This window comes from Bos taurus, chromosome 12 (genome assembly GCF_002263795.3).
Source record: "Bos taurus isolate L1 Dominette 01449 registration number 42190680 breed Hereford chromosome 12, ARS-UCD2.0, whole genome shotgun sequence".
NCBI lineage: Eukaryota > Metazoa > Chordata > Mammalia > Artiodactyla > Bovidae > Bos > Bos taurus.
The window spans coordinates 35931828-35957464 of NC_037339.1; the positions used below are offsets into that span (position 1 = coordinate 35931828).

At 47.4% G+C, this 25637-nt stretch overlaps 1 protein-coding gene across 4 annotated transcripts in view; it reads left to right on the plus strand.

Annotated features, from left to right (window-relative positions):
• Positions 1 to 25637, plus strand: part of CRYL1 (crystallin lambda 1) — a 56674-nt gene that overhangs the window by 3030 nt on the left and 28007 nt on the right. For 3 of the 4 annotated variants that reach the window (XM_059891954.1, XM_024999780.2, NM_174293.2), the window contains 2 exon segments: positions 208 to 315; positions 15014 to 15140. In XM_059891954.1, the coding sequence (XP_059747937.1) occupies positions 208 to 315; positions 15014 to 15140 (235 nt within the window). 4 annotated transcript variants of the gene reach the window in all.

Consider the following 25637-nt stretch of genomic DNA (forward strand, 5'->3'; position numbering starts at 1 on the left):
TGAGGACCCAGGACCTCTTGTGTGGAAGCAACATTTTTTTTTTTTTTTTTTTGGAAGCAACATTTTAAGTGGATATCTGCTGTCAAAACATGGAGTTGTAAGCCATCAGGTGTTTCAGTAACAGGACGCTGTGTGCTCTGACACTGGGCTGGTGCGGAGTGGCTCCACTTTCCAGCTGACCTGCGCCTCTGCCTTCTTTCCCTGCAGCGGGCTCATCGGGCGGAGCTGGGCCATGCTGTTCGCCAGCGCGGGCTTCAGGGTCAAACTGTTCGACATCGAGCCTCGGCAGGTGACCGACGCGCTGGTTAGCCTCAGGTGAGTCCCCTGAGCATGCGGAGGCCCTGCGGCCTCAACCCGTCTGTTCGAGCCCTCGAGGCTGGGGTCCTCCTTCTCCTGTGGGGTCGTAGCCTCGGAGCCGGTGAAGCCAGGCTGAGTGAGACGTGGATCCACCCCACAGCAGGGGCTCAGACTGTGAGGACAGACTTCCGGGGGTAGAGATGTGCGAGGGGGCTGGAGGAATCCAGTGTAGACCCTCGACTTGCGGCCCGAGTGAGTGAGCTGGTGAATGGTTCTGTGCCACATGCCCAGGAGCTGCACCTCCCCTGCGGGCACAGAGGTCCTGAGGTCCTCAGGTGTGTTCTTACCTGTTGCTCTGTATGGCAGGACTGGGATTAACTGGGATAAGTGTTGTCTGAGGTGTGAGAGTGTGCCTACTTAGCAGATGCTGAGCGTTGAGCTCACAGAGGGTGGCGTTTTAGGGACCACCTCAGGAACAAAAAGAATAAGAACCAAAGGAAAAAGGCTGAGACTGGGAGACCAAAGACAGAAGGACAAACTAATTCACAGGTTGCCCCTGCTATGATGCCATCTCTGATCATCTCAGGCCTTGTCAGGTAGTTACTCTCCTGGTTGGGGGCATAGCTGTGCGCATTGATTTGAATGTGCATTTTGTGTAACAGAAGATGCTGTATATCATTGGCTCTTTGAGAAGACAAATGTATAGTGCATGATGTCAGGCTTTAGGCCTTGAGAAATTACATACCTTAGGCCAACTTTGTTGTGTAGCAGATAAGAACCCAAAACCCGGAGAAGTAAAGTTGCTTCTTACTAGAGTAGCAGGTAGCTGGTGGCTAGGTGAAACAGCTTTCAAATTGTGATGCTGGAAACTTCTGAAAGTGCCTCGGACAGCAAGGAGATCAAACCTGTCAATCCTAAAGGAAATCAGTCCTGAATATTCACTGGAAGGATTGATGCTGAAGCTGAAGCTCCAATATGTTGGCCATCTGATGTGAAGAGCCAACTCACTGGAAAGACGCTGATGCCGGGAAAGATTGAAGGCAGGAGGAGAAGGGGACAACAGAGGATGAGATGGTTGGATGGCATCACCAACACAATGGACAGGAGTTTGAGCAAACTCTGGGAGATAGTCAAGGACAGGGAAGCCTGATGTGCTGCAGTCCATGGGGTCGTGAAGAGTCAGACACAACTAACTGAGTGACTGAACAAGAACCGATGAAACATCAATTGAAAGAAACAAAAAGCAAAAAATGAAACAACCACCATAAAGCTAAACACTCCCCAATGCTTTGTTCTGTGCCATTAGGGAAGGAGGGGGACTTGGCGCACAGATCTCTGTTTCCAGGCACGTGCCACTCACCAGGGACACGTGGATGAACAAGACAGAGCTAGTCCTACACATCAGGACAAGTTCAGCCTGGTGATCTTACCGTATGAATTCTCATAGTGACCCCCACAAGGCAAGACCTCATGTGGCTGCAAAGCCTAAAATACTACAATGTGGCTCTTTACAAAAGATTCTCAACCCACATGTTTAAAAGTTGAGATTCTGGTCTCCACTCCTGATGTGTGGGCTTTCCCAAACCAAGCTGTTCTCTGACCCCAGTGTGTGTCCTGCAACTCAGCTCAGCCCTGAGACAGCGTCATGTCCAGCAGGTAGGGGTCTCCATCCCACAGGGTTGCCCCACCCCTCACACTTCAGATTCCAGCTCAGTCCAGTTGTCATCTGTGCTCCCAACCTACTGGCTGTGGTTCCTACCATCCCTTCTTGGGTTTGCTTTACTGGCTAGAGTGGCTCCCAGGCTCAGGAGACCAATTCCCCAGTGGATTACTGGTTTTTTACAAATGGAATTAGGGCTACTGCAAACAAGCAACTCAAGCTTGGGACTTGAACCCATGGTCTTTTAACTGAGATCACACACCTGGTTTCGAGACTTAAGAAGCTCATGTTCTTTATGTCTCCTTGAGAATTCAGTGAGAGACAAAGCGATAGGGAATTGGATTTATTTAGAGAGAAACACACTTCACAGACAGAGTGCAGGCCATCTCAGAAGGCGAGAGCCACCCCAGGGTAGAGCGTTGTTAGCTTTCATGTGCTCAGTCGTGTCCGACTCTTTGCAACCCCACGGCCTGTAGCCCGCCAGGCTCCTCTGTCTGTGGAATTCTCTAGGCAAGAATACTGGAGCCCATTGCCATTTCCTTCTCTAGGGGATCTTCTGGACCCAAGGATCAAACTCTGGTCTCCTGCATTGCAGGCAGATTCTTTACTACTGCAACACCTTACTTATTTAATAGGGGTGGGTAATTTCATAGGCTAATGAGTGGGAGGAGTATTCCAGCTCTTTTGGGGAAGGAATGGGGACTGTCATGGTGCCTGGGGGTGTGTCACTTAGCATGCTGATGTGTTAGAGTGATTGCCTGCAATGTGGGAGACCCGGGTTTGATCCCTGGGTTGGGAAGATCCCCTGGAGAAGGGAAAGGCTACCCACTCCAGTATTCTGGCCAGGAGAATTCCATGGACTGTATAGTCCATGGGGTTGCAAAGACGCAGACACAACTGAGTGACTGACTTTCACACACTAAGGCTCAAGGTCTAGTGGAAGTCAACTTCCCTGCCATCTTAGGTTCTTATCTGTTTATGTCGTGTCCTCGGGCTGTGTCATTGTTTTAAAGGTTGTGCCCTTCCCTCCTGTTTCACTTCCAATCAACAGCAGGATGAAGAAATACACAGGAGACATGTGGGAGGTAGGGAGCTTTCCTGCCCTCTGGTGTCCCCCCTCCCTGAATATCCACCTGTTCAACCTGGAGGCTCTCTGAACTCCTTCTTTGGGTTTTTTGGTGGCTCTGACACTTAGACACTGTTGATTAAATAACTGGTGATTGTACTCAGCCTCCAGCTCCTCTCCCTCTCCTGAGGTCAGGGGCAGGACTTCAAGTGCTGGCCCTGAAATTACTGGGTTGGTGATACAAGCAACCAGCCCTGTCCTGAGGTGCTTTCAAAAGTCACCTCATTAACATAACAAAAGACACTCCCCTGCACAGGATATTCCAAGGAGTTTTAGGAGCTCTGTGTCAGCTCTTTGAACACCAGTGCAAAGATGTATGTCACAGCATCACAATAGTAATAGATACGAAGATGAAAATATTAATATTAACACATTTTGTGGTAGTTTATCCCTATTGTTTAGTCACTAAGTTGTGTCCGACCCTGGGACCCCATGGACTGTAGCTCGCCTGTCCATGGGATTCTCCAGGCACGAACACTGGAGTGGGTTGCCACTTCTTTCTCTAGGGGATCTTCCTGAGCCAGGGATCAAAACCACATGTCTTGCATTACTGCTGAGCCACCAGGTTTATCACTGTAGACGTGGAGAAATGGTCCTTTCTTTGCTTCTAGGTTCTTTGGGTGATCTGAGAATTAAACTGATGTAAGGCAGATTGCCTGGAAAATCCCATGGACGGAGGAGCCTGGAAGGCTGCAGTCCATGGGATCGCTGAGGGTCGCACACGACTGAGCAACTTCACTTTCACTTTTTACTTTCATGCATTGGAGAAGGAAATGGCAACCCACTCCAGTGTTCTTGCCTGGAGAATCCCAGGGACGGGGGAGCCTGGTGGGTTGCACAGAGTCGGACACGACTGAAGTGACTTAGCAGCAGCAGCAGCAAGGCAGATTAATAGGAGAAAAACAAATGTTATTCTATGTGGATGGGAGCCCCGTGAAGCAGCGGGGGCCCACAATGAAGCAAGGGGCTGAAGCTTCTGTAAGGCCTGGTGGGTGGAGGGGCAGTCAGGATGTGGGGAGGCGGAGGAGGCCTTTCCTAGGAGGGAGAGGAGACCTGGCCTGCTGTGTGGTGTTTCTTGGGTGAAACACTCTTCTGACCCGGGTCCCCCAACCCCCGAAGTATAAACGTAGGCAGTTGAAGGCAAGTTTAGGAGAAGTTCCTGAACCTGCTGGGTTTTGATTGCCTTTAGATCAGAATAGTCCTTGTGCCACAGTGGCATCTTTTGGGGTGAAAAAACCCACTCCCCTTCATTGCCTTGTGTGTTTGGTGATCTCTGAGCTCGCATGCATTGGCTCTAATCTGTGGAAACCCAGGTCCTGCACGGGTCCTGGTGAATGCCCCACTGGGGGTTTTCTCAGCTACCCACCTGTTTGGGGACAGACTGGGGTCTGACATTGTCTCCTTCGTGCCTGACCTAGGGTCTCAGGCTCAGGTTCCCCTACATGTACCCTCAGGGCAACCCTGCCTTCTGCTGGTTTCAGTTCTTTCATTTTTTGTTGATAAATATTTTCTACTGAAACAACTCCTTTTTATTTTCTAGGTTTTCTCTTTTTAAAATTGTTATTCAGTCGCTCAGTAATGTCTGACTCTTTACGACTGCATGGACTGCAGCATGCCAGGCTTCCCTGTCCTTCATGGTCTCCCAGAGTTTGCTCAGACTCATGTCCATTGAGTCAGTGATGCCATCCAACCATCTCATACTCTGTTGGCCTTCTCCTCCTGCCTTCAATCTTTCCCAGCATCAGGGTGTTTTCCAGTGAGTCAGTTCTTCACAAAGTATTGGAGCTTCAGCTTCAGGTGGCCAAAGTATTGGAGCTTCAGCTTCAGCATCAGTCCTTCCAGTGACTATTCAGGACTGATTTCCTTTAGGATTGACTGGTTTGATCTCCTTGCTGTACAAGGGACTCTCAAGAGTCTTCTTGAACACCACAGTCCAAAGCATCAACTCTTTGGTGCTTAGCCTTCTTTATGGTCCAACTCTCACATCTGTACATGACTATTGGAGAAACCATAGCTTTGACATATGGACATTTGTTGGCAAAGTAACATCTCTGCTTTTTAATAAGCTGTCTAGGTTTGTCATGAATTTTCTTCCTAGTGTGGAGTTCATATAATTTTCACACGTCACAAAGTACTCCCAAACATTTAAAAATGTAAAAGTCACCCTTATGTCTCAAGCCACGGGGCAATAGTGGACTCTGGTTTGCTGACTGACGTACTTTTCATTTCCGTTGTAGTTTCACCTCATGTTGTAGATGCAATTCCACTGCACCTGTAACCAACAGAAAACTAAGATCCCTAATTGAAAAATTCTTTGTCCTATCTCTTGGGGTATTTATATTGATAGACTTTATTATTTAAGTGTATCATGAAAGAGTTTGGCCACTTTTTAAAGTCCTTTCAGGCATCAAGGAGAACATTGGGAAATTGTAAATAAGGTTTTCTTTTTCTTAGGCTAGATTAAAGGCTTTCTTATAATATTTTCCTACTACTTTGTTTAATTAAGAGCTGATATTTTAAGTATTACTGGTGGCCAGTTAAATTGAGCTTTTGGATATCGGCCTAAGATTTTTGAACCAAGGAACAAACAAGCAACACCCCTTCCAAAAATCAGTTAGCAGCCTTATTTAGGAAAAGCAAATGTCCTGAATTATGTGTCTTTCCTCATGAGTGGCTTTCTTTCTAGACGCAGCCCTCTCCCCCCACCACGTGTAAGCTGACTGCACTTTAATGTGCAGAACTGGTTGTGCTTCTCTGGCAGGAAGCAGGATTTCAGGGTATCTCGTGACACCTCGGCTCAAGTTTTTGCTGGCGAAGCCGGCAGGAGGATCAACTGTGAGTCGTGTCTCCTCACCCTCCTTATAGGGGGGAGGTACACTCAATTTTAGGTCTTATGACTTGCATAAGGCCACCTACATCCTTTTTTCTTTTTTTTTAATTAGGGAACTAAAAGATCTTAGATGCCACAACTAAGATGTGGTCTTAAATGCCACAATTAAGACCCAGCACAGCCAAATAAATAAATATTTTTAAAAAGAAGAAGCAGCAGCAGCATAAACAGTGTATCTTCCTGACTAGATTGAATTGACTGCTGTTTGGGGAGAATGGACACATGTATATGTGTGGCTGAGTCCCTTTGCTGTCCATGTAATCTTTTTCTAGCAGAGTAGGAAAACGAGTCTCTTAAAACCTCAAGTATTCAAACTCGTAACAGAAAGGGAACTTGACCTTGGAAAACCCTATTAGCAGATGCTTCACTGGTTGGCTTTTGTTCTCGGGCAAATGCTCAATGCTTGGCCTGTGTTAGGGCTCAAGAATTTGAGAGGGTGGTTGTATTTCAAGAAGAAAAACACAGGTCAAATAAACAAAGTTGAAATGTGGACTCAGATTGGGAGTGTTTTGTTTCTCATGACTTGTGTTCAGTTTCATTTCCACGTGGTGACACGCCGGGCTTGCCTCTCAGGACCAGGACCCCAGCCTGGGCCATGGTGACATCTGAGTGACAGCCCCACATGGGGGCGGAGGGCCAGCTGCCTGGAGCCCTGGCTGAAATCGCCATCTTTGGGTGAACTCTGCTCGTGTCTCAACTGCCATCTCTGTCATGTGGAGATGGTCATTCTGAACTTGAGTCACTGAAAATGGATCTGCTTTTCCACGTGGACATTGATTTAGTAGACCAGCAGAAGTGGTCTCTGAAAACTGGGTGGCTGCCCTGGGCTCTGTTGCCTCGGTAGCTGAACTTCCTATCCCGACAGCTGGGTCTCTGACTCGATTAACTCGCCACCCAGATCTGTGCATTTGCTTCAACATCTTGAACCTGGATTTGATCTGGATTCCTCTGGACTGGTCTGGTTTGAAGCTGCCTTTTAGTTGTCCATGTAGCTTTGGTTAGAATAACTGAGGTTAATAGATCACAGAGTGGCCTCCCATGGCTCCCATCCAAGTCTTGCTACAGTCACTGAAAAATGTATGCAATCTGGGTGTAGCCATAAGAATCATGCACAAGACATTCATGGAGAAATTTTTTTTAATTTAATTAATTAACTTTTATTTTTTGCTGTGCTGGGTCTTCGTTGCACCACAGGCTTTTCCCTAGTTGTGGTGAGTGGAGGCTGCTCTCTAGTTGCGGTGTGCGGGCTTCTCATCATGGTGCCTTCTCTTGTTTCGGGCCCTCTAGGTGCACGGGCTCAGTAGTGGTGGTTCCCGGGCTCAAGAGCACAGGCTCAGTAGTTGTGGTGCACGGGCTTAGTTGTCCCATAGCATGTGAGATCTTCCTGCACCAGGGATCCAACCCAAGTCTCCTTCACTGGCGGGCAGATTCTTTATCACTGTGCCACCAGGGAAACCATCGCCGAGCGATTTTTTTCAGCTGTATGAAGGCCAGTAAAGAAGAAATAAGTTAGCGGGCAGGAGCCTGTCTGCAGGGATGTAACCAGGACGGTGCAGGGCAGTGAGTGACTGGACCTCCCTGGGCTGAGAAGTTCCCAAGTGACCTGAGTGCTGTCGCCAGAAGCTGACTCCAAGGGGCCGTGGGTTCCGTGGGTCGTTGAACCTGACATATCTGTGTGTTCACAGGTCATGCTGTCCCTTGGCTGTCACTAGGACAGTCCAAATGATTGCTTCATGTCACTTATTGACTCTTCCCAAATAGGAATGGTTTCCCCTTCTCTGATTTGTGTAAGTTGTTATTGTTGTTCAGTCACTAAGTCAGGTCCGACTCTTTTCGATCCCATGGACTACAGCATGCCAGGCTACCCTGTCCTTCACCATTTCCTAGAATTTGCTCAAACTCATGCCCATTGAGTAGGTGATGCCATACAACCATCTCATCCTCTGTTGTCCCCTTCTCCTCCTGCCTTCAATCTTTCCCAGGATCAGGGTCTTTTCCAATGAATCAGTTCTTTGTATCAGGTGGCCAAAGTACTGGAGCTTCAGCTTCAGCCTCAGTCCTTCCAGTGAATATTCAGGGTTGATTTCCTTTAGGATTGACTGGTTGGATCTTGCTGCATCAGTTCTTCAGTGCTCAGCCTTCTTTATGGTCCGACTCTCACATATGCTAATTGTATACTTAAAACTGGGGAGAAGCCAGAGTACTTTGACTGTCTCTGGCTGGTAGGGTGAGGAGTGACTGCTCTTGGGTTCAGGGAGTCACCCTGACGTCCCCGTCCTGTGGGCTCCAGGTGTGTGGACACATGAGTTCTCTGGGCGGGAGGGCTGTGAAGGCTCACACAGGATTAAGTAGGGTGTGGACACAGGAATGTGAGTTCTGGTCGCTTCTCCCTGTGAGGTTTCCCTGGGCAGTGGGTCTGGGCACGCAGATCCCCAGGTCTCCTGTGGCACAGATGGAGGGATGGTCTGCCTGCAGAGCACTGGCCTTTATCTACCTCTGGGGAGGTTTTCAGGTTGAGGTGTCCGAGGCACTGGACCGGTCACCCGCGTGAGTAAGTGGTGTGTTGAGGGGTGCAGCCGTCAGCAGACTGGGGACCGGGCCCTGTGCTGTCAAGCAGAAGTCTCAATTCAGTTCACTCAGTTGTGTCCAACTCTGCGACCCCATGGACTGCAGCACGCCAGGCCTCCCAGTCCATCACCATCTCCCGAAGCTTGCTCAAACTCATGTCCATCGAGTTGGTGATGCCATCCAACCATCTCATCCTCTGTCGGCCCCTTCTCCTGCCTTCAATCTTTCCCAGCATCAGGGTTTTTTCCAATGAGTCAGTTCTTCTCTTCAGGTGACTAAAGTATTGGAGCTTCAGCTTACTGGCCAAACTGATCACATGAACCACAGCTTTGTCTAGCTGGATGAAACTATGAGCCATGCCGTGTAGGCCACCCAAGATAGATGGGTCATATTGGAGAGTTCTGACAAAATGTGGTCCTCTGGAGAAGGGAATTGCAAACCACTTCAGTATTCTTGCCTTGAGAACCCCATGAACAGTATGAAAAAGCAGGTCTGGAGCTCCTGTTTTTAATAAAAACCTTGATATTCTGCCTCTCCCCCGCCCACTTCAAAAAATGATAAAAATGAGATGAATGAATGAAAAAAGAGTGTCCACACAGTGTTCCACAGTGTATGGATGTGAGAGTTGGACTGGGAAGAAAGCTGAGCGCCAAAGAATTGATGCTTTTGAACTCTGGTGTTGGAGAAGACCCTTGAGAGTCCCTTGGACTGCAAGGAGATCCAACCAGTCCATCCTAAAGGAGATCAGTCCTGGGTGTTCATTGGAAGGACTGATGTTGAAGCTGAAACTCCAATACTTTGGCCACCTCATGAGAAGAGTTGACTCATTGGAAAAGCCCCTGATGCTGGGAGGGATTGGGGGCAGGAGGAGAAGGGGACGACAGAGGATGAGATGGCTGGATGGCATCACCAACTCGATGGACATGAGTTTGGGTGAACTCCGGGAGTTGGTGATGGACAGGAAGGCCTGGCGTGCTGTGATTCATGGGGTCGCAGAGTCCAACACAACTGAGCGACTCAACTGAACTGAACTGATCTTTTGAGTCCTGGGCGGTGCTCCACTGCCCTCTAGAGGTGAAACTCGTGCACTGCAGTCACCTGACGAGGTAGTAGCGTATGAGGCCCAGAAGCTGGCTGAGCATCTCACCTTTCTCAGGTATTTATGTTTGTTCCCTGCAAAGCTTGATGCAGAAGTTCTAGAATACTCAGTGTAAAATATTGGAACTAGTGGAACTAGTGTTTTGTGTTTTTTTTGGCTAATATACTATAACTCTTCCAAATCATTTCAGTTCAGTTCAGTCGCTCAGTCGTGTCCAACTCTTCACAACCCCATGAATTGCAGCACACCAGGCCTTTCTGTCCATCACCAACTCCCGGAGTTCACTCAAACTCATGTCCATCAAGTCGATGATGCCATCCAGCCATCTCATCCTCTGTCGTCGCCTTCTCCTCCTGCCCCCAATCCCTCCCAACATCAGAGTCCTTTCCAATGAGTCAACTCTTCAGATGAGGTGGCCAAAGTATTGGAGTTTCAGCTTTAGCATCAGTCCTTCCAAAGAATACCCAGGACTGATCTCCTTCAGAATGGACTGGTTGGATCTCCTTGCAGTCCAAGGGACTCTCAAGAGTCTTCTCCAACACCACAGTTCAAAAGCATCAATTCTTCGGCACTCAGCTTTCTTCACAGTCCAACTCTCACATCCATACATGACTACTGGAAAAACCATAGCTTTGACTAGATGGACCTTTGTTGGCAAAGTAATGTCTCTGTTTTGAATATGCTATCTAGGTTGGTCATAACTTTCCTTCCAAGGAGTAAGCGTCTTCTAATTTCATGGCTGCAGTCACCATCTGCAGTGATTTTGGAACCCCAAAAACTAAAGTCTGATACTGTTACCACTGTTTCCCCATCTATTTCCCATGAAGTGATGGGACCAGATGCCATGACCTTAGTTTTCTGAATGTTGAGCTTTAAGCCAACTTTTTCACTCTCCACTTTCACTTTCATCAAGAGGCTTTTTAGTTCCTCTTCACTTTCTGCCATAAGGGTGGTGTCATCTGCATATCTGAGGTTATTGATCTTTCTCCCGGCAATCTTGATTCCAGATTGTGCTTCATCCAGCCCAGAGTTTCTCATGATGTACTCTGCATAGAAGTTAAATAAGCAGGGTGACAATATACAGCCTTGACGTACTCCTTTTCCTATTTGGAACCAGTCTGTTGTTCCATGTCCAGTTCTAACTGTTGCTTCCTGACCTGCATACAGGTTTCTCAAGAGGCAGGTCAGGTGGTCTGATATTCCCATCTCTTTCAGAATTTCCCACAGTTTATTGTGATCCACACAGTCAAAGGCTTTGGCATAGTCAATAAAGCAGAACTAGATGTTTTTCTGGAACTCTCTTCCTTTTTCTATGATCCAGCAGATGTTGGCAATGTTATCTCTGGTTCCTCTGCCTTTTCTAAAACCAGCTTGAACATCTGGAAGTTCATGGTTCACGTATTGCTGAAGCCTGTCTTGGAGAATTTTGAGCGTTACTTTACTAGCGTGTGAGATGAGTGCAGTTGTGCGGTAGTTTGAGCATTCTTTGGCATTGGAATGAAAACTGACCGTTTCTAGTCCTGTGGCCACTGCTGAGTTTTCCAAATTTGCTGGGATATTGAGTGCAGCACTTTCACAGCATCATCTTTCAGGATTTGAAATAGCTCAACTGGAATTCCATCACTTCCACTAGCTTTGTTCATAGTGATGCTTTCTAAGGCCCACTTGACTTCACATTCCAGGATGTCTGGCTCTAGGTCAGTGATCACACCATCGTGATTATCTGGGTCATGAAGATCTTTTTTGTACAGTTCTTCTGTGTATTCTTGCCACCTCTTCTTAATATCTTCTGCTTCTGTTAGGTCCATACCATTTCTGTCCTTTATCGAGCCCATCTTTGCATGAAATGTTCCCTTGGTATCTCTAATTTTCTTGAAGAGATCTCTAGTCTTTCCCATTCTGTTGTTTTCCTCTATTTCTTTGCACTTATCTTTTCTTGCTATTCTTTGGAACTCTGCATTCAGATGCTTATATCTTTCCTTTTCTCCTTTGCTTTTTGCTTTTCTTCTTTTCACAGCTATTTGTAAGGCCTTCCCAGACAGCCATTTTGCTTTTTGCATTTCTTTTCCATGGGGGTGGTCTTGCTCCCTGTCTCCTGTGCAATGTCACGAACCTCATTCCATAGTTCATCAGGCACTCTATCTATCAGATCTAGGCCCTTAAATCTATTTCTCACTTCCACTGTATAATCATAAGGGATTTGATTTAGGTCATACCTGAATGGTCTAGTGGTTTTCCCTACTTTCTTCAATTTCAGTCTGAATTTGGCAATAAGGAGTTCATGATCTGAACCACAGTCAGCTCCCAGTCTTGTTTTTGTTGACTGTATAGAGCTTCTCCATCTTTGGGTGCAAAGAATATAATCAATCTGATTTCAGTGTTGACCATCTTGTGATGTCCATGTGTAGAGTCTTCTCTTGTGTGGTTGAAAGAGGGTGTTTGCTATGACCAGTGCATTCTCTTAGCAAAACTGTATTAGTCTTTGCCCTGTTTCATTCCATATTCCAAGGTCAAATTTGCCTGTTACCCCAGGTGTTTCTTGACTTCCTACTTTTGCATTCCAGTTCCCTATAATGAAAAGGACATCTTTTGGGGGTGTTAGTTCTAAAAGGTCTTGTAGGTCTTCATAGAACCGTTCAACTTCAGCTTCTTCAGTGTTACTGGTTGGGGCATAGACTTGATTACTGTGATATTGAATGGTTTGCCTTGGAAACTAACAGATCATTCTGTCGTTTTTGAGATTGCATCCAAGTACTGCGTTTCAGACTCTTTTCTTGACCATGATGGCTACTCCATTTCTTCTAAGGTATTCCTTCCCACAGTAGTAGATATAATGGTCATCTGAGTTAAATTCACCCATTCCAGTCCATTTTAGTTCGCTGATTCCTAGGACGTCGACGTTCACTCTTGCCATCTCCTGTTTGACCACTTCCAATTTGCCTTGATTCATGGACCTAACATTCCAGGTTCCTATGCAATATTGCTCTTTACAGCATCGGACCTTGCTTCTATCACCAGTCACATCCACAACTGGGTATTGTATATGACAAAAACCTCAGAGATTGTTCTCCTTAAAAAAAAATTTAACCCCAAGTCCTCCTTGGTGTGATGGCTTGTGATGGCTTCTTCACCCAGCTATCTGGTATCAGGAGAGGCCACACCCGCCTAAGGGATCTTGGACTCCTTCTCTTTGCCATGAAGCTGCTTTTGGTTGAAGATAATAAGAAATCTGTATTTCAGCGCATCTTTCTAGTGGGTTTTTTTTTTTTCCCCTCACAGTAACAATAGCAAAAGAGTTTCCCTTCCTCTATTTGTGGCTAAAACAAAAAGTTTAAAATGCACAGCTTTAAGGAAGAAACAAGTGGGCCCCAGCATCCCAGGAACGCCAGCTTCCCAGGGGAGGACAGGACGAGCAGGGACCCCACGGGTGCCTGGGCTCAGGGGTGACCTGCAGACCCTTGACCCAGGCCTGTCCCTCCCAGTCAGTGTTCCCACACTCAGTTGTGCCGCAGCCTGGCCTTTCTTGCAGCCCCCAGCCCAGTGACCTGAGACCCAGGCCCTCAGATCACTGGCCATGCTTGAGCCGTCGCCCCATCCCAGGGCCTCCCTGACCTTGGCTGACACCCTCCGCCCCTGAGCACAAACCCAGCTTGCTGTCAAGAACTCCAACAGCTTAATGATAAACCTGCAGCCTAAAACTATGTAAGAGTGACTCCAGAGAATGTTCTGGAGCCTGTGTGTGTTTGCTCGTCTGTGTATTTAACATGTCCTGAGTTACAGGCAGGACACACTGCACCGTCTCCGAGATGGGAATGTGGGCCCAGGTCAGGAGTCTTCACCCTGCCTGGTCCATATCTCCAGGCGCCTGCTCTCAGCCCTCTCCCCAGAGGCACTGAACTGAGGCCCAAGAAGCCCTGCTTTCTGCTTCTATGTCCCACAGGCATTGTTGGGGGGCGGGGGGAGGAGGCTGTGCCTCGAGGTATTGGAATCTTAGTTCCCTGCTGCTGCTGCTAAGTCACTTCAGTCGTGTCCGACTCTGTGCGACCCCATAGACGGCAGCCCACCAGGCTCCCCTGTCCCTGGGATCCTCCAGGCAGGAACACTGGAGTGGGTTGCCATAACCTGTACCCCTGGCAGTGGTTAAGCTCGGTCTTAAGCACTGAGAAGTCCCCTATCTTAATAACTGTTGTGTCCATTTTGGCAGTATTAAGTACATTCATAGTGTTGTACAACCATCCATCCACACAACTCTTGTCCTCTTGAAAAACTGAAAATTGTCCCCATTGAAGAACGACTCCCCTCCCACAACCCCCATTCTCTCTGTCTCTGTGGATTCTGTCACTACAGGTCCCTCATATAAGTGGAATCACATGGACTCTGTCCCTTTGTGATGGCTTATTTCACTCAGCATCATGTCCTTAAGGTTCATCTGTGGAGTAGCAGGTGTCAGAATCCCCTTCCCTTTTAAGGCTGAGTAACATTACAGTAGCAGCAGCCACATTACATTGTCACTGCGACGAAAGTCTGTGTAGTCAAAGCTATGCTTTTTCAGTAGTCACATACAGATGTGGGAGTTGGACCATAAAGAAAAGTGAGCACCAAAGAATTGATACTTTTGAACAGTGGTGTTGGAGAAGACTCTTGAGAATCTCTTGGACTGCAAGGAGATCAAACCAGTCAATCCTAAAGAAAATCAACACTGAATATTCACTGGGAGGACTGATGCTGAAGCTAAAGCTCCAATACTCTGGCCACCTGATGCGAAGAACTGACTCATTGGAAAAGACTCTGATACTGGGAAAGATTGAAGGCAGGAGGAGAAGTGGGCAACAGAGGATAAAATGTCGGGCATAAGTTTGAGCAAATTCCAGGAGATGGTGAAGGACAGGGAAGCCTGGCGTGCTGATGTCCATGGGGTCACAAAGAGTCAGACATGACTGAGTGACTGAACAACAGCATTCCATTGTGTACAACAGTATTCCATTCATCTGTCTGTGGACATGGAGTTGTCCCCATCTTTTGACCACTGTGAACAATGCTGCTGTGGAAATGGGGGTACAAATATCTGAGTCTCCACTTTTACCTTCGGGATGTAGGCCCAGAAGTGGGATCGCTGGCTCACAATAGTCTTGTTTTTAATCTTCTGAAAAAGCACCTGATGTTGGCCACACTGGCTGCAGCTGTTAAGTCTGTTATGGCCAGTGGTGCTGGGGTTCATTGCTCCACGTTCTCACCGCACTTGGTTTTTCCTCTGCTCTTTCGCTGCTAAGGGCTGCACTGTGCTCTGCTTCACATTTCCTGCTGATTGGTGAAGCAGACCTCTGACTTTGAGTTGTTTTGAATGCTCATGGCTCACTCTCCACTGCTTTCCAGGAAGGAGATGAAGATGCTGGAGCTGTCAGGGTACCTGAAAGGCGAGCTGGGCGCGGAGGAGCAGCTGTCACTCATCAGCGGCTGCTCTGACCTGCGGGAGGCAGTAGAGGGCGCCCTGCACGTGCAGGTGAGTGGGGACACCTGCCCACCCTGCTGGCAGGGCCTGTCCCCGGGGTCCTTGGGTCAAAGGCAGGGGAAGGCGTGGGGATCGTGAGCCCGCAGGTACGGATGGCGTTCACGTGACCAGAAACACTGTCTGCCAACCCCCTCCCACCCCCTTCCCCCACTACCCCTTCCCCAGGATGGAGTTCTCTCTTGGGGGGTTAGAATGTTGAGCAAAAAGAAGGTCTTCTGGACAGCTAACACTTTCCTATTTTTATCTAACTGGATGAGAGACTATGTTGTTGTTTGTTCTGAGATATAAGAGATCACCCAAGAGAAACCCTTTAGTGTCTTGCAACGTTTGCATTTACTTTTTCCAACGACTTCACTCAGAGAATCAGGCTGTCCCCACCGCTGAGGGCACTCCAGGCCCAGTGGACTGGTGGCAGCTCGGTGCCCACACAGGCTTCAGCCCGCCAGGGCCTGAACACAGCTACCGCCCCATGAAGACCAGGTGTCTCCCGGCTTCCAAAACATGACACTTAAGCTGCCCGGGGTTGACAGGGCCTTGCTCCTGAGCTCCTCCTCACCCCATGTCCCGCCACTGCTGGTGTCTCGTCTGGTCTGTGACGCTGGTTGAGCTGAGAACTGGGAGCAAACCAGGCCTGAGCGGGGCTTCTGGTGCAGAGGCCTCAGGGCTGACTCTCCTTCAGTCCACACAGTAGAATTCCTCCTCTCTTCCCACTCTTTCTACCGCATCATGTGTCCCGTGCAGTGAAGGGCCCAGGGTGGACGCCAACCCGGCCCTGAGCTCTGAGCCCCTCGTCCTGGCCCACTGAGGCCTCCATTCCTGTTCTCGGTGGTTGTGGTCACCTCAGTTCAGTTCAGTTCAGTCGCTCAGTTGTGTCCGACTCTTTGCAACCCTATGAATCGCAGCGCGCCAGGCCTCCCTGTCCATCACCAACTCCCGGAGTTCACTCAGACTCACGTCCATCGAATCAGTGATGCCATCCAGCCATCTCATCCTCTGTCGTCCCCTTCTCCTCCTGCCCCCAATCCCTCCCAGCATCAGAGTCTTTTCCAATGAGTCAACTCTTCACATGAGGTGGCCAAAGTACTGGAGTTTCAGCTTTAGCATCATTTCTTCCAAAGAAATCCCAGGGCTGATCTCCTTCAGAATGGACTGGTTGGATCTCCTTGCAGTCCAAGGGACTCTCAAGAGTCTTCTCCAATACCACAGTTCAAAAGCATCAATTCTTTGGCGCTCAGCCTTCTTCACAGTCCAACTCTCACATCCATACGTGACCCTTATTCCAGGCCAGGCTCCATTGCTTCCAATGAGAACAGTAGGAAACCCCTTTGGGGATCAATTTGATACATGATATTTATATGATGGAAGTGAATGCTTACAATGAAGTGTATGATGTGACCTGACAGGTGAGCATGTGACGTGTCACCACATGTTTCCCAGAACAGTGGTATCCACTTGGGTCTGTCTCCACTAGAGTGACTTGGCTTCTTTTCTGAACAGTTTCCAGTGCCCTTTGCTTTTTCCTTTGAGACATTTGCTGTACTTTGTAATCTATTTGTGATGATGGCTGGAAAGTTTCATCTCCAGCCTCAAGTACTAATTTTCAAGCCTTCTGTTGTTTCTTTTCTTCCCTGCAGTGATATGGTATGATCCACGCGGTAACTGGCAGTGTTATTTTTCTAAAACGATCTTTGTGTGTGTTTGTGTTAGTCTCTCAGTTATGTCCAACTCTCGTTGACTCCAAAGGACTGCAGCCCACCAGGCTCTTCCATCCGTGGAATTCTCCAGGCAAGAACACCCGAGTGGGTTGCTATTTCCTTCTCCAAAAGCAGTCTTTATGAGGCTTATTATAAATTTTCCAGCACTAGCCATTGCAAGGGAAGCCCTGTGCCTTAGTGGTAAAGAATCCACCTGCCAATGCAGCAGACGTGGGTCAGAATCCTGGGTCAGGATGATTTCCTCCTTCCCCCAGGAGGAAATGGCAACCCACTCCAGTATTCTTGCCTGGAGAATTCCCTGGACAGAGGAGCCTGGATAGAGTCGAAAAGAGTGGGACATGACTCAGCAATTGGGCATGAACACATGCAGCTCTTGCAAAGTCATGCCCCAGGAATAATTAACATGTCTGTGTTAAATTTCTTCCTCTCCTGATCCCATTAAAGAAAAAAAAAAAGATTCTGGGTCTTCCCTGGTGGTCCAGTGGTTGGGACTCAGTGCTTCCATGGCCTGGAGCCCAGGTTTGATCCCTGGTCTGGGAACTAAGATCACAAATGCCACATGGAAAAAAAAAAAAAAAGACCTTGAACCTAAAGAATCCAGGCTCAGGGCTGCATTTGCTCTCCAGGGCCCTCACAGCACCTCCAGTCTTAGTGCTCAGAGACCTCCTGCTAGCCGCCTCCTCTGAGCGACTCTGTATGGCTTCCTCTTTCCCGTTTAAGGACAAATTCTCATCGTAGAAAAATTCACCTAGGCTTTTTGGAGACTTTTTTTGTTTATAAAAAGAAAATGATCGTTACTTTAGGGAATTGCCCAAAGGCAGGAGGAGAGCATGTGAATTAACACAAACACTTCTTTAATCACAAACCTTCCAGTAGTGCGAGTTACTGAGCCCCGGGAATCACCGCCCTAGAAATGTGAGTGGTCGATTTGTCTTCCACCCAAGTCCCAGTGGGCAGGCACCTGGGTCAGAAGGTTTCCTCTGCTGAAACGTGGGAGGGAGTGAGAATGGAACCTGAATTTCTAGCACTTAGTGCAATTTTGAAATCAAATCTGGCCTGGCAAGAAAATCTAGCGTGCTGGAGAAATAAGTGTATTCTGAAAAGTTTCTAAAGCATTGACTGTTGCAAAGCATTAAGAGTCATTAGCTATGACACAGAGGCTTTATTTCATCTCTGCAACTTTTTACCTAAGATCCAGGTAGTTAGCTGGTAGGAGCCATGGGAATTTTGGTCATGGAATTGTGAGCTCTAAATGGACTTTCCTTATAGTCAGCACAGACAACTCAGATGTGTTTTTCCATGTCAATGTGAGAATTTGCATCTGAACCTTTACCTCTAAAACTGGGAAAATGCTTAGTCATTTTGGTAAGGACTTTGAGATTGTTAGTAATTACAGGAAGCAGTGTTCGTAATAAATACTATGGTTTAAAATTTATACATTTGCAGGGTCGGCCTTTTTTGGTCTTCTTCCACTGAGACTCAGAGTGATCTTCCTTTTGGTGGGAGTCGGGGGACAGTAGCACTGAGTGTGCCCAGGAGTGCATGTTGAATCCTGAATTTCGTTTTTCCTTTTCCATGTGTGTATTAATTTGTAAAATTGGATTATTATTCACATATAATAAAAGCTGGCAGTTTTAATGTTCAGGTCTGTGTGCTCCAACAAATGCATGTGGTCATGTCACCGCCCTCCCCAGCTTCAGAGCATTTCCGCCACCCCGCAGAGTCCCCTCCTCCCACTTTTCGGTCTGGCCCGGGCCCGAAGCCACTGGTCTGGTTTTGTCCCTGCAGCTTTGCCTTTTCTGTAATGTGGTACAATGTGGACTCACCAGGACTGCACGTGCTTTGTTAGATTTACACATAAACGTGTCCTGATTTAGATGCTACCATAAATAGTACCTTCACAAATTTCAGCTTCTGCTTGTTCATTGCTAGCACATAGTAATAGAGTTAAAAGTGGGTTGTTTGATTTATTTAAATTGGGAGGGTTTTCCATATATCTTTGTTGTTGATTTTGAGTTTAAATCTGTTCTAGTCTCAAAACATACTTGACGTTATTTCAATTCTTTTATTTTGTTGAGGCATGTTTTATAACTCAGAATATAGTCTATTTTGATGAATATTCCACGTGCAGTTGAGAGAAATACATTTCGGAGTGAACTGTAATATGTAAATATGGGTAAAGTTGCTGGATAGTATTATCCAGTCTTTGCCATCCTAATGGATTTTCTGTTACTTCTCAAAAAAATATTTCTAAGAGGTATAAATGAACAATCATAGAGATAAATGAAATGAAATGATAAGAAATGCTCCATCTATAAGCCAGCTGAAAAGCAGGGTGGGGAAAAACACAAAACAAACAGAACAAATGGAAAAGAACAAGCAAGACAGTTGATTTTAATCCAACCCTATCAATAATTACAATAATTACACTAAATGTAATGGGCCAAAACATGCTAATTAAAAGGGTCTGTCAGAGGGGACAGAAGTTCAATACCCAACTATATGCCTGGTTTGAACTGAGAAATGAATCCACAATTATAGATGTCAATACTTTTCTCTCATTGATGGAGAGAAGAACAAATATCACGTATTAGGACATATATCTGGAATTTAGAAAAATGTACGATTTGCAGGGCAGGAATAGAGACATAGACATAAAGAACAGACTTTGGACACAGCAGAGAAGGAGAAGGTCAAATGAATTGAGAGAGTAGCATTGATACATTTACGTTCAGTTCAGTTCAGTTGCTCAGTCGTGTCCGACTCTTTGCAACCCCATGAATCGCAGCACGCCAGGCCTCCCTGTCCATCATCAACTCCCGGAGTTCACTCAGACTCACGTCCGTTGAGTCAGTGATGCCATCCAGCCATCTCATCCTCTGTCATCCTCTTCTCCTCCTGCCCCCAATCTCTCCCAGCATCAGGGTCTTTTCCAGTGAGTCAACTCTTCGGTGAGGAGGTCAAAGTACTGGAGTTTCAGCTTTTAGCATCATTCCTTCCAAAGAAATCCCAGGGCTGATCTCCTTCAGAATGGACTGGTTGGATCTCCTTGCAGTCCAAGGGACTCTCAAGAGTCTTCTCCAACACCACAGTTCAAAAGCATCAATTCTTCGGCGCTCAGCCTTCTTCACAGTCCAACTCTCACATCCATACACGACCACTGGAAAAACCACAGCTTTGACTAGACGGACCTTTGTTGGCAAAGTAATGTCTCTGCTTTTCAATATGCTATCTAGATTGGTCATAACTTTTCTTCCAAGGAGTAAGTGTCTTTTAATTTCATGGCTGCAGTCACCATCTGCAGTGATTTTGGAGCCCAGAAAAATAAAGTCTGACACTGTTTCTGTAAAATAGCTAGTTAGTGGGAAGTTGCTATATAACACAGGGAGCTCAACACAGATCTCTGTGACCATCTAGAGGGGTAGGATGGGGTTAGGGGGTAGAGGGGAAGTTCAAGAGGGAGGGGACACATATTATACTTATGGCTGATTCACCTTGTATGGCAGAAGCCAATACACTATTGTAAAACAATTATCATCCAATTAAAAAATATTATAAATTTTTTTAAAAATAAGGCTTTATACATAGTATTTTGGCCTCTGAAAGTCTGTGTTCTAATAAAGCCTAGTCTAAAGTGTGTGTGTGCTCAGTCGTGTCCAACTCTGCGACCACATGGACTGTAGCCCACCAGGCTCCTCTATCCAAGGGATTTTCTGGTCAAGAATACTGGAGTGGGTCGCATCTTCCTTCTCCATTACTCTGATATATGGTCCACAAATTTAAAAAATAAATAAAGGCCAGATAGTAAACGTTTCAGGCTTTGAGAGCTGAGTACAGCCTCTTTTATATTTTACAGCCCTTCAGAAGTCTAAAAGCCGTTCTTGGCTGGGGGCCGTAGACTGGCCTGGATCCCAGCCTGCTGGCCCTGCTCCAGTTTGTTGAGGTGCTTTCCTCCCCACGACTTAGGGAAAGGAGTCCTCCATTAGCGCGTCTAGCCTGTGGGCCTTTCCGGGCTCTTCCTGGGGGCGCGTCTCCACATCAGTTTCCGGGTCTGCGTTTGCCGCGCGCTCTCTTGCTCCCCCTGGCGTCCGTGTGCTGCAACTGCAGGATCGCCGAGCGGGACTGAGTCCCATCCACGTGGGGTCAGGGAGAGGGAAACCAGCACCTCGCACCCCGGAGGCAGGCTGGTGGACGTGCAGCTCCTCCCAGGGAGAGGCTGTGGGCTGGGCTTTCCCTCCTGGCCCTGGCAGGGCTGGCTTAGGGGAGGCGCTCGTGGATGACACCCACCTTCACGCACTCATTCTTGTCTGTGCGACCGCCTGGCCCCGCCACCTCCTGGGCTGTGGCCCCAGGTGAGCCCGTCTGACCATGTCCATCTCCTGCTTTCTCTGCAAGGCCCCTGCGCAGGTGGGATTCCGTCAGTCAAAATCAACGTGATCATTCTCAGTGTTTTTACAAATGACACCTGGTTGATGATCACTGTGTATCATTCTTCTGTATTTTGAGTTGTGTTTTTAAGGTCAGGTTCATTGAAAATGGCGGAGAAGGCAATGGCACCCCACTCCAGTACTCTTGCCTGGAAAATCCCATGGATGGACCACCCTGGTAGGCTGCAGTCCATGGGGTCACTAAGAGTTGGACTCGACTGAGAGATTTCGCTTTAACTTTCATTTTCATGCATTGGAGGAGGAAATGGCAACCCACTCCAGTGTTCTTGCCTGGAGAATCCCAGGGACGGGGGAGCCTGGTGGGCTGCCATCTATGCTGGTCGCACAGAGTCACACACACGACTGAAGCGACTTAGCAGTAGCAGTCATTGAAAATGGAACCTCGAGGTTTACACCCCTGTCTGGCCCTTGGTGGCTTGTTGCTGGTCTTGTGAATTCCCCTCACCCTTGTAAGTGTGGCCAATTAAGACGGAGGATTTCAGGATCACCAGTGTGGGGTACATTGATCTCCAGTGTGGGGTACATTGATCTTTAAGATGCTTATTAAATTGATAAATGAAAACAGGTATTTCACTAGCCAAATTTGTAGCAACGAACATGTCCTTGTCCCAACACTGACATTTGTAATTTGGTTCTAAAGTTACTATGAAACTGAATGAGCAACCCTGCTGCTGCTGCTGCTGCTAAGTCGCTTCAGTTGTGTCCGACTCTGTGCGACCCCATGGACTGCAGCCTACCAGGCTCCTCCGTCCATGGGATTTTCCAGGCAAGAGTACTGGAGTGGGGTGCCATTGCCTTCTCCATGAGCAATCCTACTTCTCCCTAAACTTTACAAAATAGAAGCTCAGATCTCTCTTTAAAAAAAAGCACAGTACCACTCTTTTGGAAAGAAGGGGTGACATTGTAACAAATCCTGGAATGGTGACAAAACATTGATTGTATATAATATAAATATAGATAGAAATCTAGATATCTCTGTGTATCTAAACCTTTCTTCCTATAGTTAGGAACTTAACTATCCCTTATGCCTTAGGAGTTGCAGGTTGCTAAATTAATGCTCAAAGTCAAAATAAGCAAGTGTCTAATATAAACATTTTTATTTTATGAAATCTATTAATGGAATGTATAGATACCAACCAAGGAAATTATTTTTAATCTTATTATTCAGTTGAAAACGTGGTAAGTCCATTTAAAAGTAGCCATGGCATGCATATTTAGTGCTTGAGATGTGAGAGTGGGACCATAAAGAAGGCTTAGTGCGTAGAAACTGATGTTTTTGAACTGTGCTGTTGAAGAAGACTTTTGAGAGTTCCCTGGACTGCAAGGAAATGAAAACCAGTCAATCCTAAAGGAAATTAACCCTGAATATTCAGTGAAGGACTGTTGCTGAGGCTCCAATACTCTGACCACCTGATGGGAAGAGCCAACTCATTAGAAAAGACCCTGATACTGGAAAGGATTGAAGGCAAAAGGAGAAGCGGGCGGCAAAGGATGAGATGGTTAGATAGCATAACTGACTCAATGGACATAAGTTTGAGCAAACTCCAGGGGATGGTAAAGGACAGGGAAGGCTAGCGTGCTGCAGTCCATAGGGTTGCAAAGATTCGGACATGACTTAGCAACTGAACAACAACAATAAATAGTAAATACTTTTCGCAATTGTAATATTATTTTCCCTTTTTGCTCTTGGTGGTGGGTGGTCATTGTTTACCAAGAACCTTAGGTATCATACAGCCCATCATGAAGTCCTGCCTTTTTAAGAGATATATTTTAAGGCATATGAGGAATCTGGGAATTTAATATTAATAAAAACCACCCGGGGCAAAACTCCATGCTAGTGAAAGTTCGAGGGCCCTGTGTCCCGCAGCGAGAGCCATGGAGGCCTGGGGTGGTGTTTGTTTTCCCGCCAGCTCTCTGGCTCTGGCTGTTCCTGGTGGCACAGGCACCCGGGGTTCAGATCTGCTTGCTCTGAGCCACCCTGATGTTTATTTTCATTTGAAAGTCAATATTCCAAGACTTGCTGCCTAGCTTATCTGTTTGAACAATTAGGGGAAAACACAGGGAGGTTTCTTTCAAGTTGGTGACTGTCCCCTTTTAGGATTGGGTTCAGACCAGCTGCCCAGGGGAGAGCTGCCTGCCTGACACATGGAAGCCTGGTCACCAGCACAGCCCTGACGGATGGTGTGTGTCGGGCATGGAGGCGTTCCTGGAGGAGGCACTTTCACACTAACTTAGAACCCTTTAAGGACCACCTTGTTCTAGATGGTCCTCTTGCTCTTTCCTGAAGTGACCCTCGGAAGGCTCGGTTTGGCTCTGGCAATGTGTCACCAGTGACAGTTACTTACGTGAGTGGGGTTCCACACAGTGATCCTGCATAAAGCCAGCTGTTAACAGCTGAAAGTGCCAGAAAATATGAAACACATGTTGTCCTTGCCTTAAAACTCCACTGGTTTCTGTCCTGAAACAGAATGGCTGTCCGAAGTGGTGGTTGAGATCCAGCTGCTGTTCCTTATAGATTCAGGGCCCACACCCACACTTTCCTGGGTGTAGGCTGATGTTTTTATTAACTGTCTGCTGCCTCCCTAACCTCTAAGGAGGGAATCCCCTTCTTTAGAGATGAAGAGTTGGAAATGGATGTCCTTTATTAAGAGCATTGTGGTACAACGGAATTACCCTGTTACTTAGACCCAGTTAACCTGATACGTTTGGGGTACTTTCCTGAGATATTATTCCTGAAATGTTAGAATAGGTGAGAGTCATTGTTTTAAAAATGAGAAATGAGAAACAAGTGTCTTGAGTCCTGCCACCCTCACAAAAGACCTGTTTTTCTTTTTATTTATTTATTTGGCTGTGTTGGGTCTTAACTGCGGCACTCGGGACTTTCTTTGCGGCTCACAGACCCCCTAGTCGCGGCTCACAGACCCCCTAGTCGCGGCGCAGGGACCCTCCCTAGTTGTGACTCACAGACCCCCAGTCGCGGCACACCGACCCCCAAGTTGCAGCTCATGGACCCCTGGTTGTGGCTCACGGTCCCCCAGTCGTGGCTCACGGGCCCCCTAGTGATGGCGCAGGAACCCCTAGTTTAGGCGCACGGATCCGATAATTGAGTCGCGTGGACCCCCTAGTTGCAGCCCTTGGGCTTAGTTGCCCCTCGGCATGTGGGATCTTAATTCCCCGACCAGGGATCAAAGCCACATCCCCTGCATTGCAAGGCCAATTCTTAGCCACTGCGTCTCCAGGGGAATCCCATGGTACTGATTTTGGTAATGTATTTTCTAGCCTATTTGGGGTAGATTTTTTTCACCACTGGCCTAAAGAAGACACAGAATATGGCAAACGCTATGGTCAGTCGTTGCCAACAGCGTCAAGCTGCAGCTGCCTTGGTGTCTCCCTGGTGCGTTTTCTCTCGCATCCTTCGTCCGACCATTCAACTGGGACCAAGTGCGTGTGTCCTAGAGGCGTGAGAGCTGTGCCTGGGGACAAAGGACGATTCTGGCTGGAAAGGACTCTCTGGAGGGAAAGCCCATTTTGTGTAATATTCTGGGGCCTGACTCTCATGCAGGGGAGAGGAGGAGAAGGTGCTCGAAGTCTCCTGGCTGGGTGAGATGGTTTGGGGCATGGAGTGTACCCCTGTCTGCTCGAGTTGTCACCTGTCCTTGGTCAAGAAAAGGATGGGAAAGGCTGGCACCCTGGCAAGGCCACAGGGCACTTCTGCCTGTGAGAAGCTTACACCTTCCTTGGGAAGTAAGTGGGACTGAAGTAAATTGAACACACAGCTCAGAGCGGGGAGGGATGAGGGGAGGGTGTGAACGACCTTGAGGACAAGCAGCTTCTGCACGAGGAGGAGGGAGTCTTCCTATATGTCCTTCTTGAGTAAAATGAAGCACTGTGTGTCTTAAGGAAACTTCTGCTGCAGTGACCAGAAAGTTGTAGAATGGGAGTCCATCTGTGGGGTGATCTGATTTTTCGGGGAGAAATGCTGGGAAAAGACACAAGTGTCTTGGAGGTGGAGTTTTGTGAGGTTTGTCCTTTTACTTGGCCATATTTTCTAGATTTTCCGCAATGAACGTGTATTACTTCTGTGGTAAAAAGCACACGGATCCCCTGGCAGGTGCTCTGGGAGCAGCTGAGTCTGTGGTGGTCAAGACCCGGACTTGGGAGACAGACAGATGCGGGGTCCACGGCCCGGCGCATCTCTCCCTCGTTACACAAGTTTCAGTGCGTTCTCAGCTTGTAGGAAACAGCGGTCTCTTTTCTAAAACATGGGTCATACACAAAATGATTATCCTGAGAATTAAATGAAAAGGTGTACAAAGCACATACCA